We start from the raw sequence: 13,832 nt of genomic DNA, 5'->3' as shown, positions 1-13,832 counted from the left end.
AGGGACCTCAAGAAGTCATCAAGTCCAGATCCCTGCGCTGAGGAAGGACCAAGTAAATCTAGACCATACCTGACAGGTGTATGTCCAACCTGCTCTTAAAAACTTCCAACAATGGGGATTCCACAACCTCCCTTGGAAGCCTATTCCAGAGTTTAACTACCCTTAGGATTAGAAAGTTTTTCCAAATATCTAACCTAAATCTCTCTTGCTGCAGATTAAGCCCATTGCTTCTTCAGTAGACAAGGAAAACAACTGATCACAGTCCTCTTTCTAACAGCCCTTAACATATTTGACCATTATCAGGTCCCCCCTCAATCTTCTTTTCTCAAGACTAAATGCCCCGTTTTGTTTTTTTTACTTTTCCTAATAGGTCAGGGTTTTAAACCTTTTATCGGTTTTGTTGCTCTCCTCTGGACTCTCTCCAATTTGTCCACATCTTTCCTAAAGTGTGGTGCCTAGAACTGGTCACAGTACTCCAGCTGAGGCCTCACCAAGGCCAAGCAGAGCAGGACAGTTTCCTCCTGTGTCTTACGTACAACGCTTCTGTTCATATGCCCCAGAATGATATTAGCCTTTTTTGCAACTGCCTCACCATGTTGACTCATATTCAATTTGTGACCCACTGTAACCCCGCAGCATACTACCATGTAGCCATCTACCATCTGGCAACCAGTTATTGCCCATTTTGTGGCTGTGAATGTGAGTTTTCCTTCCTAAATGTGGTACTTTGCACTAATCTTAATTGAATTTCATCTTATTGAATTCAGACCAATTTTCCAATTTGTCAAGGTCCTTTTGAATTCTAATCTTGTCTTCCAAAGTGCTTGCTATCCCTCCCAGCTTGGTGCCACTTGCAAATTTTATAAGCACGCTCTCTGTTCCATTATCCAAGTCATTAATGAAGATATTGAAGAGAACCAGACCTAGACTGACCCCTGAGGGCCCCCCTATATACACCCTTTAAGTTCAACAGCAAACCATTGATAACTAGGGCTCCGTGTTTGTCACAGAGGTCACAGATTCCGTGACTTGCTGTGACCTCCATGACTTCTGCAGCAGCCAGTGTGGCTAAACCCTGGGCTGCCCAAGCAGCTGGCCCCGGAGATAGCTGCTCAGGCAGCCCTGGGGACAGCTCCGCAGCCAGCCACTTGAGCAGCCCTGCAGGCAACTGCTCCGGCTGCTGCTCTGCTGGCCCCGGTAGCTGGTTCCAGGGACTGCCGGAGCAATGGCTAATGCGGCTCGCTCCAGGGACCACCTGATCAGTGGTCTTGGGGGTGGCCAGAGCAGTGGCTGGCCTTAGGGCTCCGCTCTGGTGGTGGCTGGAGCAGCCACTGGTTCCCCAGGGTTCAACCTATGGTGGCTGCCGAAGCAGCTGCTGGCCCCCCGGGGCTTCCCCCCTGCCACTGATGCCGCAGGATCCCCCCCCCCCCCACAGCATCTCCACCCTAAGATTCAATCAGGGGTATTTATGGTATAAATCATGGACAGGTCATTGGCCGTGATTTTTTGTTTCTTGTCCGTGACCTGTCCATGATTTTTACTAAAAATACCCATGATTAAATTGTAGCCTTATTGATAACTACTCTTTGAATATGGTCTTTCAACCAGTTGTCCACCCACCTTATAGTAAATTCATCTAGATTGCATTTCCCTCGTTTGCTTATGAGATTGTCGTGTGTCAAAACCCTTACCAAAAATCAAGATATAGCATGTCTACTGTTTCCCACAGCCACTAGGCCAGTAACCCTGTCAAAGAAGGAAAATAGGTTGGTTTGCCATGATTTATCCTTGACAAATTTATGCTGGCTATTCCTTATAATCGTAGTATCCTCTAGGGGCTTACAAATTGATTGTTTAGTCATTTGTTCTAGTATCCTGACTGCTCTGTGATTCCCAGGTTCCTCTTTGTTCCCCCTTTTAAAGACAGATACTATGTTTCCCCTTCCCTAGCCCTCTGGGAGCTCACCCATCCTCCATCAGTTCTCGAAGATAATTGCTGATGATTCTGAGATTGCATCAGCTAGTTCCTTAGTTTTTAGGAGGAATTTAATCTGGCCCTGCCGACTTGAATACATCTAACGTATCTAAATATTCTTTAACCTGTTCTTTCCCTATACTGGCCTGAGTTCCTTCCCCTGGTTAATATTAATTGTATTGAGTATCTGGTCACCATTAACCTTTTTGGTGAAAACTGAAGTAAAATAGGCATTAAACACCTCAGCCTTAAAGTCTGATTTTTTTAAAGTCTGCTTTCATTGTCCTCAGGCTGCTGCTCTCGCTCCTTCTTCTCCTTAGAATGGGGAAATTGATCATTTCATGATCACTTTCACCCAAACTGCCACCCAAGATTATCTGTGTCAGGTAAGAGTCACTTACAATGAGCCCTGACTCTTACTTAAAAGCCACCAGAGACCAAAGGAGACGTGGTGAGCTCCTGCAAACAAGCTCCTGGCCATGTGCATGTGCAGTGACTGGGTGTGCAGGCTCCGGATATAGCTGAGCACATCCCAGCCCTTGAGCGCCAGTCAGAAGATGCAACCCTAAATGTAATTTACATTCAACCTGTGATGGCTCCTGAACCCACTTGTAAGGGAACAGGGAGTGGAGCAAGCCCCAGCTTTGCCTTCCATTCTGGGAACACAACGGGAGCTGAGACCCATACACCTCTGCCTTCCCGCCAGACGTGCCTCCCCACCCCTCAAGGCAACGCAAAGGCGACTCACGGCATGCGTGGCACAGTTTGCTGCGTGCTCATACTCCGTTGGCTGGTACCTCCGGTTGGACGGGACCCTGTGATTCATAAACCTTGAACGAGAAACCGGGAAAGAAGCAGGGTCAGAGGGCGGAGTCCTGGGGCAGGGCCACAATACATGTATTGATCACGTCGGATCAGTTACACTTGGGATTGGGTTCTGGTGAGTGTGGTGCCCTCCAGGTAACCCAATCCCAGCTCTGGGAGCATGGGGTGGAAGCGCTGGTGCTCCAGTTCTAGCTCCGCCAAAGCTTTGTGATGGGTTCTGCAGAGCGGCATTCATGAACAGGCCTAGAGCTCACTGGGAGCAGCTGATGTGTATGTTCCTCCACCCTCTGACCCCACAGTGGCCCCTAAGTACATCTGCCAGGCTAACTAAACTCAGTGTTGCCTATTGGTCTGGTCCCAGCAGTGTCTGACGGGGCTGATGGCTGCACCTTCTCTGCTCACACACACTGCTGCACTCACCTTTCTATTCATCATGCACCCTTTCACCCTGTGCGGTCACTTTCCAACAGCCCCCACTGGCCAGGGAAGCAAGAGTTACAAGATCACCCCTGAGTTTCGGTCTCTGATGCAGTGCACACTCCCTCCCATGGCTGGTTTAGGACTCTTTAGTGTGTCAAGCAAGCAGTTTCTTGGGTAGACACTTTCCCTATGCTGGATGACCACCTCTGAGCTGCACTCACTTCCCACAGCTACATGTGCCCACGAGATGCCACGTATGGCAGGATCCTGGGCCAACAGGCTGCTGCTATGCAAGACTCAAACTCAGCCAGCAAGGGGCCACTCCAGGGGATGCTGACACTGAGATGTAGAGAAATGGCCCGTGCTAATGTTCCTAAAGAGGGAAGATCAGAAGAGGTGTCCCCTAAAATTCCTCTGGCCCTGTGACAGCTGCTGTCTTTCCCCTACCCTAGTGATATCTTGCCACCTAGGGAAACTGAGCACAGCTCAAATATTCACACACAACCCACTGAGAAGATGCACTTGTTATTTTAGGAGGCATCACCCAGCTCTGTTAGGAAGGAAGGCTCCACGGGGACATGTGGGCAATACTGCCAACTGTCTGAGCTCAGGGTTGGAATGAGGAGGCCAGGGGAAGAGAGAGAGAAAACTGCTTGCACACGTAAGAAAGACAGCGTTCTGGATCTTCGAGTCCCACTTGGATTCGCTGGGCCAGGGCCTATTTCTGTGTGCTAGCTCCTTTCACAGGCCACGCTTGGAACTGCACAGCTTTCCGCTGTAGGCACAGGGTGCTCTCAGCCAGGCACAAAGAATAGGGTTACAGGGTCCTAACAGCAAGGATATAGATCCACTTCTCAAAACCACTGCTTTGCCCAGCACTTTCACCACGGCTCAGGGGAGGGGAAGGACTGACGCACAGATGGTGATAGGGAAAACTGGCAGGAGGAGGAGGAGCTGAACTGGTGAGAGGGAATAACAGTCCTTTTCCTGTCTATAGCACCTTCCATCCAAGGATCTAAAGCACTTAAAAAGTAACCATGGAACAGTTAAGCCTGACAGCACTCCAATGAGGCAGGCTTGGTGTTATGATTTTCATTTTACACTTGGAGAAACTGAGGCACTGAGAAGTGATGTTACTTGGTAGACGACTCTCAGCAAATCAACCACAGAGACTAAGCTCTGATCCCCTGAGTCCCATGTGCTACACATAGGCCATTCTGCCTCTCTAAGGTTAAACAGCATGTGCCATATTCTTCTCTCAGTGATTCCAGTGCAGTTCCATTGATGCCGGCGGTGCTGGAGGGTGGTGAACCTGTGGGAGAAGCAAATTTGGCCTCACCACTGACACTCTGCCTTGAGTTGTCAGACTTTACATGACGCCTTTCCTCTAAAGGCAGATGGGGAAGCCACTGCACTGCCCGCTCCCAGTGCTTCCTGTTCCAGGGGGTGGCACACCCCTTTTATGGTATGTGGTTGGAAAACAAAGGACAGCTGGGGGGGCATAATGATGGCAGCCAAAAGAAGGGGTGAGGGAAACCAATCATCATTGGACCTCCTCCATGTTTGGCCAAGAGAGGAAGAGTCCCAAGGCCTAGCTTGCCCTCACACCATCATTTCACAGCTGTGTGCCTCTGATTTTGTGTTGTGGTGCATGTCTGTGTGTGTATACCTGAATAAGAGGGAAAATGTCACACTTTGCATTCCTCTCTATTCATTTAGATGGGATATTGCACTAATATGCCTTTGTTTTCCGCGCTCTACCTCTGTATGTTTCTAAGGATTCCCCCACCTGAAGATACAAGCAGCCCATCTCAGTGCAAAGTGCTGCAGAGGAACAACACAAACCATGCTCTCACGGACACTTTAGTTTTGATTTGCTCTCTCTTAATCTGAAGTATCCAATTGCTCTCGATGGTTGAAGAAACACAACAATTTACCTCACCAGATCTAAACCCCGATAAAGAAATAGCATCGGGGCTTGTCAGTTGCTAGGTGTATCATGCTGAACTTCAACATACAAGAGTAGACAAACTAGATGTGTCTCCATAGTGAAAAACATATCCAAGATAATGAAGGTTGGACAAAGTGTAGGGTTCATACTTGGGCATGGGATAATCAAGGCCATATGCCCTAATCAAAGGGATTGAGCTAAGGAGTGGAGCACTTGGTGTTACTGTCATCTTCAGAATAAGTATTCAATTGCTAATGGTGTCTAAAATGCGGCTTTAGTGTTACAGTTGTGTCCTTCATCCATGGCATGACCCTGGGATGTTACACCATGTCAGGGCAATGCCCTATTAAGAATGACCATAGTCCACATAAAACCAGATGTAGAAGGGTCAACATGTGCTGTTATACCTGTGTCACTGCCCACGTGGTCAATGGGGACTGCACAGGTGAAACTGTGTGTGGAATTTGACCCGCTAAGCACATCTAGAGCAAAGTATCCTGTCGGGTTTAGGCGAGCTAGCTGGCTACTCTTCCCTGGCAAATACAGCACTGTTTTAAGAGCTCTTTGAGGAAGAAACAGCTGTTCGTCCTTTGCAGCAACACTTATTAGACAGTGAGACACAATTGTATTATCTCTACAATATCAGATCAGTGTATCTGGGAATCTCCAGCAAAGAGACATGACCACGTTATTTCTGGTATATTACACGTCAGCACACAGAGACCTACAGAACAGCGTCCAAGGTACCTATTCTTCCCTAGCTGTGTACAAGTAAGCCCTACTGAAGCCAATGGGAGTTCCTTGTATTCTGCTAGGGCAGTGTCATTCCCCAGGATCCTATGCACAGGGATCTGACTCTCATGGATGCTGTGCTGAAACATAGCAGCAAAGACCCTCCAGCACTGAGGCATGGCTCCATTGCATGGCAGCATCCGTTAGGATCTTACAGCACCGAGATGTAACATGGTAGGGATATCATGGTCATCAGCAGGAGCTGAACCTTCAGCATTCAAAACTGCCCATGCCACTTGAGCCAAAGGAATCTGACATTTAGGGTACGTCTACAGTATGAAATTATTTCAAAATTATTCTATTTGAATTTTCGGAAGCAATTTTATACATTCAGTCTTCTGTGTCCCCACTAAACCGCGTGAATTTGGCTGAGTGGGTCCACAGTACCGAGGCTAGCATCGAATATCGGAGGGTGCACTGTGGGTAGCTATCCCACAGTTCCTGCAGTCCCCGCCACCCATTGGAATTCTGGGTTAAGCTCCCAGTGCATGATGGGGCAAAAACATTCTCGCGGGTGTTTCTGGTATGTGTCATCAGTTGCTCCTCCCTTCGTGAAAGCTAGGGCAGACAATCATTTCACGCCCTCTTGGTGTGCAGACGCCATACTGCTTTCAGCAGACGGTGCACCGCTGCTCTCCTGCTACTATGAATCCACCTCGCATTTCCTCTCGTCTTCCTATGTAATCTCTAGTATCTACTCTTTCTCTTCCTCATCGAACGCTTCCGCTGCCAACTCTGCTCGGCCATCGTGAACCGAGCAGCACAGCTTCCACCGCCAACTCTGCTCTCCCACTACTGCTGCGCTTCCGAGCTTCTCCATGTTGTCTGTCCAGGGCTCCCGCCTCCATGAAAGCTACAGAAGACAGCCATTTCCCGCCTTTTTTTGGCTATCGTGAACCGAACAGCACCTCTTCCACTGCCACTCTGCTCTCCTATGTTTCATGCCCTTTTTCCAGGATGACCTGTGCAGGCACCATAGTCATGGAGCCCGCTCAGAACTCCACTGCAGTTTTGACCATTGTAAATACCTCGCACATTATCCAGTAGTATGTACAGTACTTGCAAAACCGGGCAAGGAAGTGACAGCAGCGTGATTACTATACTGATGAGGACATGGACACAGACTTCCTAGAAACACGGCATGTGGCAATTGGGAGATCATGGTGGTGTTGGGCCAGGTTCATGCCATGGAATGCTGATTCTGGGCCCGGGAAACAAGCACAGACTGGTGGGACTGCATAGTGTTGCAGGTATGGGATGATTCCCAGTGGCTGCAAAACTTTCGTATGCGTAGGGCCACTTTCATGGAACTTTGTGACTTTCTGTCCCCTGCCCTGAAGCGCAAAGACACCAAAATGAGAGCAGCCCTCACTGTTGAGAAGCGAGTGGCCATAGCCCTGTGGAAGCTTGCAACGCTCGACAGCTACCGGTCAGTCAGGAATCAGTTTGGAGTGGGCAAATCTACTGTGGGAGCTGCTGTGCTGCAAGTAGCCAACACAATCATTGACCAGCTGCTATCAAGGGTAGTGACTTTGGGAAATGTGCAGACCATTGTGGATGGCTTTAATGCTCTGGGGTTCCCTAACTGCGGCGGGGCGACAGATGGAACGTGTATCTCTATCTTGGCCCTGGAACACGTGGGCGGCCAGAACATAAACCGCAAGGGGTACTTTTCCATGGTGCTGAAAGCACTGGTGGATCACAAGGGACGTTTCACCGACATCAACGTGGGATGGACGGGAAAGGTGCATGACGCTCGCATCTTCAGGAACTCTGGTCTGTTTGAACAGCTGCAGGAAGGGACTTACTTCCCAGACCAGAAAATTACTGTTGGGAATGTTGAAATGCCTATAGTTATCCTCAGGGACCCAGCTTACTCCTTAATGCCATGGCTTATGAAGCCGTAGGCAGGCACCCTGGACAGTAGTAAGGAGCAGTTCAACTATAGGCTGAGCAAGTGCAGAATGGTGGCAGAGTGTGCTTTTGGATATTTGAAAGCGCGCTGGTGCAGTTTACTGACTTGGTTAGATCTCAGCACAACCAATATTCCAATTGTAATTGCTGCTTGTTGTGTGCTCCACAATATCTGTGAGAGTAAGGGGGAGACATTTATGGCAGGGTGGGAGGTTAAGGCAACTCGCCTGGCTGCCAATTTTGCACAGTCAGACAACAGGGCAATTAGAAGAGCGCAGCAGGGCGCACTGCCCATCAGAGAAGCTTTGAAAGCCAGTTTCATGACTGGCCAGGGTACGGTGTGACAGTTGTGTTTGTTTCTCTTAAATTTACCTGCCTCCTATATATATGAAAGGAAATAAAGTCACAATTGTTTAAAAACCATTCTTTATTATTTGTTGCACAAAACATTGAGAGAAATAAAAAGCTAGACATGGTGGGGGGAGCAGGTATTGGGTTAGCGGGGTGGAGGAGGAGGGAAGGACAAGTCCAGAAACCAAATCAAAATTTCGGATATGCCAGCTTTCTGCTGCTTGTGCAATCCTTTGGAGTTGACTGTGTGGGTCCCCGTAGCCTCCCGCCCATGTCCTTGGGCATCTGGGTGAAGAGGATATGGAACTTTGGGAGGAAGGAGGGTGGTTATACAGGGGCTGCAGCAGCAGTCTGTGGTCTTGCTCCCTTTCCTGCATTAGATTCACCATACAGCGGAGCATGTCAGTTTGCTCCCCCATGAGCTTGACCATAGCATCCTGCGTGCTCTCATCGCACGCGTCCCTCCTCTCTTCATATTCATGTAATGCTTTACGCGACTCCGCAATTGTTTGCCTCAACGCATTCAGTGTGGGAGCACTGCATGAGCTTGGCGAACATGTCATCCCGAGTTCATTTTTTCTGCCTTTTAATCTGGACCAGCCTCTGGGACTGAGTAGATAGGGGCCACGTTGAAACATTTGCACCTGAGGGAGGAGAAAAAGGGAGGGTAGTATTTTAAAAGATACATTTTAGAGAACAAAGGGGACACTCTTTCTCAGTGAAACAGGCAATTCATAGTACACAGCACATGTTCTTTCTGTACAAGGTCGCATTTTGCCTCTTATACTGAAGTGCCTGCCACTTTGGTGTGAGTAAGCCACCACATGCGGCTGGGCAACAGAATTCAGCTTGCAGGCAGCCATGGTAAGCCCTAGGGGCAGGTGGGGTTCTGCTTCTTCCACATTCATTTCAATGCTTTCAAACTGCTGGGCCCCCTTTCCCATAGCAAGCAATGCCTGGTGGGTTTGCCATATAAAAGGAGGGCCTGTGGGCTCTCTGGGATGATCACTTCACACAACACCCTCCTCTCCCCCCGCCCCACACCATGTGGCTCCGATGAGGTTCTGAGCAGGGATGAGCCCTTTAAACTAAACGCGAACAGCCCTGCGCGGCTGGGTTTCCCCCCACCCCCTACCGTGTGGCTCCAATCAAGCTCTCACTCACCAGAAGTGCCTTCTCCAGGGTCATGGTCCGGGAGCCTGCCTTGGGAGTGGGGGAAGGCTATTGGCTCCAGCGTTAAGAATAGTTCCTGGCTAGGGGGGGAAACGGATTCCCCACTTGCCACCTGTGCACTGTCCTCCTCCTCCTCCTCTTTGTCCTCCAAAAACTCATCCTCCTCGCTCCGTTCTACTCCCCCCTTGCAGGTGTTCATGGACTGTGGTGGGGTAGTGGTGGCATCACCCCCCCATAATTGCATGCAGCTCACGATAAAAGCGGCATGTATGGGGCTGTGACCCAGAGCGCCCGTTTGCCTCCCTGGCTTTTTGGTACGCTTGCCTGAGCTCCTTGATTTTTGTACGACACTGCTCTGTGTCCCTGGAGTAGCCTCTTTCCGTCATGGCCCTGGAGACTTTAGCGTATGTATTTGCATTTCTTTTTTTGGAACATAGTTCTACCATAACAGATTCGTCTCCCCAACATGCGATGAGATCCAGTACCTCCCGTTCAGACCATGCTGGAGCTCGTCTGCGAATCCGGGACTGCGTGGTCTCTTGTGATGGTGGACTCTGCATGGTCGCCTGTGATGGTGGACTGTGCTGATGGTCACCTGTGCTGATGGTGACCAAACAGGAAATTCAAAAGTTCCCAGGGCTTTTACTGCCTACCTGGCTAGTGCATCGGAGTTGAGAGTGTTGTCCAGAGTGGTCATAAGGGAGCATTCTGGGATAGCTCCCGGATGCCAATAATGTCGAATTGCATCCACAGTACCTGTAACCTGGAACTGTGATCTCGATTTTAGTGCTACTTCATTTGCCAAGGTGGAGTACAGAAATTGGATTAAAGAGCCCTTTAAATCGAAAAAACTGGTTTGGTCATGTGGATGGAATCAGTTTTATTTCGAAGTAACTCAGCTAATTCCGAAATAACCGTGTACTATAGACCAGGCTTTAGTAGCAGGATTTATCTTTGCTGGGGCCAGTCACTATAGGAACACACAGCCACACAAAGTGCTCACTTGCACGTTCACTTGAGTACAATAGCAGGACCCCAGCAGTGCTCCTGTAGGTGTTCTCAGGTGGGAAGAAGCTGGAGCCATGGCCTATGCTTTCCCCCTCCACTGGCTGGCAGAGTGGGCCAGCCATAGAGAGGAGTGCATGCTGCACCTGCCTAAAGGGTGTAGCAGCTGGCATGTTCCCCTGGCTTGCCTGGGAGCTTGCCTCCTGGAATGGCTCAGTTCTGCATCACCCAGTGCAGGCCCATGTCCAGTTATTATTCTCTATTTGCCCAATGGTAGGACTGAAAGGCCCCCCGCTTCTTGGCAGGGGGTTAGACTAGATGACCCTAGCGGTCTCTTCTAACCCTATAATTCTACGATTCTAGTTCCTAGGTGCTGAACAAACCCAGAGGAAGACGACACCCTTCACACCCAGGCAAGAAATCCCAGGGTCTAACACAGCTGGCTCACAGCCTGGCCTCACTGCCATGGTTAGACCTGGTTTGTATAAAAATAAACCAATGCTGAACTGACCAACCTGGATCTAACCTGTCACTGAGACTTAGGCCTATTCTGTTCAGTCGGGGCTACTCTTGTGGGACACACATGGGTGCATTTACTACTCAACTTCCCTGGCCCTGTTTATTAGTCTCACTAATAGGCTTTAATAACCCCCCCGAGCCAGGCCCCAGCAAACAAAGAGAGCTTTGGCTCTGTTAATTCCCTGCCTGAGCCCGGATTTTGTTCGCATTCCTTCCCAACATCCTGTAACAATCTCTCTCCAACAACAGGACATTATTTTACTGTACAGTTGCTAGGTAACTGTCCAGAGCCTCACTGAAACCCCATCTGGGTGCTTTTATTTCTTCCTTTCTTTCTTTCTTTCTTTTTTTAAATCCTTTCTGCATGGCCCAGACATTCAGGGTTCTTCAGTGATGTCACAGTTTCCTTGGAAACACGCACGAGGAGATTTTTTTTAAAAAACAAAACCTCACTTTGTCTCTCGCCCATGCTGACTCTGATGATCGTTGTTATTATTATTAATAATAAAAGCGAGGCTGACCTCAGGGGCATGTGTCACGCCGATTCCCACAGGCCCTTGGGACGGGGGAGTGCGCCTTTTGAACTTGGGCAGGGAAGTAAATGTCCAGGAATGGCAGAACTGAATACCAGCATGTAAGGATATCCTCACACACACACACACAGTGGAGCTAGGCCAGGGGACCGGATGGCTCAAGGGCCTGGGAGTGGGAGCTGGGATTTGTTGGAAATTCAGCTCTGATCAGTCTATCTAGGTTCTGATAAAAGCATCCCTCACTGTATTATCTGAGTGGCTCCCAAGAGATCAGATGTAACTTCACAATAGGCCAATGGCTTAATTTTGCCGCCTTCCTCCCCTGAGGTAGCCAGGGCTGTGGTTTTATGTATTTATTTCCCTCTTTCATCTCTTCTACTTCTCTCTCTCTCTCTTTTCCTTCTTGCCTTCACATCTTTGACTGTGTCTACACTATGCTCCTTACAGCGACACAGCTAAGGTCTCCTATGTAGCGGCTCTGTGCAGGCGGGAGAGAGCTCTCCTGCTGGCATAATTAAACCAGCCCCAACGAGCATCGGTAGCTATGTCGGCGAGAGAGCATCTCCCGCCAACATACCGCTGTCCCCACCGGCACTTCTGTCAGTGAAACTTGTGTGGATCGGGGTGTGTTTTTTTTCCACACCCCAACTGACAAGTTTTGCCAACAAAAGTGCTAGTGTAGACAAAGCCTTTGTTTCCTCCTCCCTTTGGGTTTGTCTACACTTAAACCACTACAGCAGCTCAGCAGCAGCGCTTCAGTTGCGCCTCTGTAGCACATCAGCATAGACATTATCGACACCAAGAGAAGGGGTTCTCCCATCGGCGTAGGTAATGCACCTGTCAAGAGGCGGTTGGGTCTGCGGGGTCTCTGGGGCTGGTCTACACTGAAAACCTACATTGGCATAGCTGTGTCTCTCAGGGGTGTGAAAAATCCATCCCCCTGAGAGATGTCGCTATGCCAACCTAACCCCCGGTGTAGACAGTGCTAGGTCCTCGGAAGAATTCTTCCATTAACCTAGCTATCACCTCCTGGGGAGGTGGATTAACCACAGCAATGGGACAGAATCCCTCCCACCACTGTAGTGCATGTCTACACTGACACGCTGCACCTTTGCTGCTGTATTGTGTTAAGTGTAGACATAGCTGAAGTGAGCATCATGCTCTGATGTGAAGGCAGAGAGATTTCAGATCATTTTTCCCCGTCAGTAGTGACTGATGGTCCTCACGCTCCGATGAGCGCAGTTTCGGGGGGAGGATAGAGGGGGAGACCAAGGAGTTTAATTATTTTCATTTTAAATGTAGAACTCACCTTTTGCCACTGTCTGTGCAAAACCAGATCTACAAACCAGCCTACAAAGCAGTGGTGAGGAACGCGGCTCCCCAATTAAAAAGAAGCCCCTCCTAACTCAACCCACTTCTTCCAAAGCAGTCAGGAGCCTTGGGCTCAGTCAGACCAAGCATGGAGCCTCTGCTGAACACACTCCAGCCCCTCACGTAGAAATGCAGGGCTGTTAGCCCAAGTGTCCAGGTTGATTTTAGATGCTGAGCTGATAGTCTCAGTCCAATTCCACTTGAACAGGCAACACCAATCACCTCCCTTGTTGATAGCCACAGGACAGGCCGGGGCTGGAGGAAGTCTGCTCATGCCTAGAGGTGGCTTCTTTAATCAGGGATGGGAAGGTTGTCATGGAGCTGTCTGTGCTGTGCTTTGTTCTGTGGACATGCCAAGGAATTCAGTCTCTAGGGCTCCCAGTCCAGCACTTTCACCAGCACCAATTTAACACAAAAGTATTTGATAAGTAAAAAACAATAGCAGCTGGGCAGCAGCTGATGTGGCTGGAGAGGCCCACGGCCCTATGGGGATCTAGATTTATTGACTAAGACCTGTCCAAAAACTCCACAAAGAATACAACACAGGTACCTAACTTCCCAGTTGGTCAAACTGCCTGTCACTGCTCTCAGGGCCACCAATGGGAATGGAAAGTAACTCCATTAATGTCAGTCAAGTTGTTCTGGACTCATATACCAATGTAACTGAGAGAAGAATCTGACCACTGAGTGCTCCATCTTGTAGGCCTGTATTTGATTGGGGGCTTATGTAGCCTTATAAAATTCTACATATTCATTTGTCTGGGATAACCTTTTTTGAGTACGATTAGATTTTGCCACACTCATCCCCTCTCACTCCCTTTGTTCACTGTCATCCCTCGCTGTGGTACCTTTAAATTTGAATGTTGTAGACTGAATGCTTTGTGCCAATGACTTGTCTGTAATGCCTCAGGCAAACCTACAATATAAATAAGACCCCCCCATTAGCATCCTGGGACAGGAGAGGCAATAGATTTTGTGCCTGGGCTGGTATTTCCACAGCCCT

General features: G+C 49.1%; 1 protein-coding gene across 3 annotated transcripts in view; it reads right to left on the bottom strand.

Annotated features, from left to right (window-relative positions):
* MMD2 (monocyte to macrophage differentiation associated 2) overlaps positions 1 to 13,832 on the bottom strand; it is a 55,479-nt gene that overhangs the window by 18,559 nt on the left and 23,088 nt on the right. For 2 of the 3 annotated variants that reach the window (XM_048866727.2, XM_048866728.2), the window contains exon 2: positions 2,724 to 2,805. In XM_048866727.2, coding sequence (XP_048722684.1) covers positions 2,724 to 2,805 — 82 coding nt within the window. Of the gene's footprint in view, positions 1 to 2,723; positions 2,806 to 8,286; positions 8,873 to 13,832 lie in introns of those variants that run through there. The other variant, XR_007358783.2, reaches the window with a different exon arrangement.

The sequence above is a fragment of the Caretta caretta genome, chromosome 10 (genome assembly GCF_965140235.1).
Source record: "Caretta caretta isolate rCarCar2 chromosome 10, rCarCar1.hap1, whole genome shotgun sequence".
NCBI classification, from domain to species: Eukaryota; Metazoa; Chordata; order Testudines; family Cheloniidae; genus Caretta; species Caretta caretta.
Note: the sequence above shows the minus strand (reverse complement) of the source record. Positions and strands in the feature narration are given on the sequence as shown.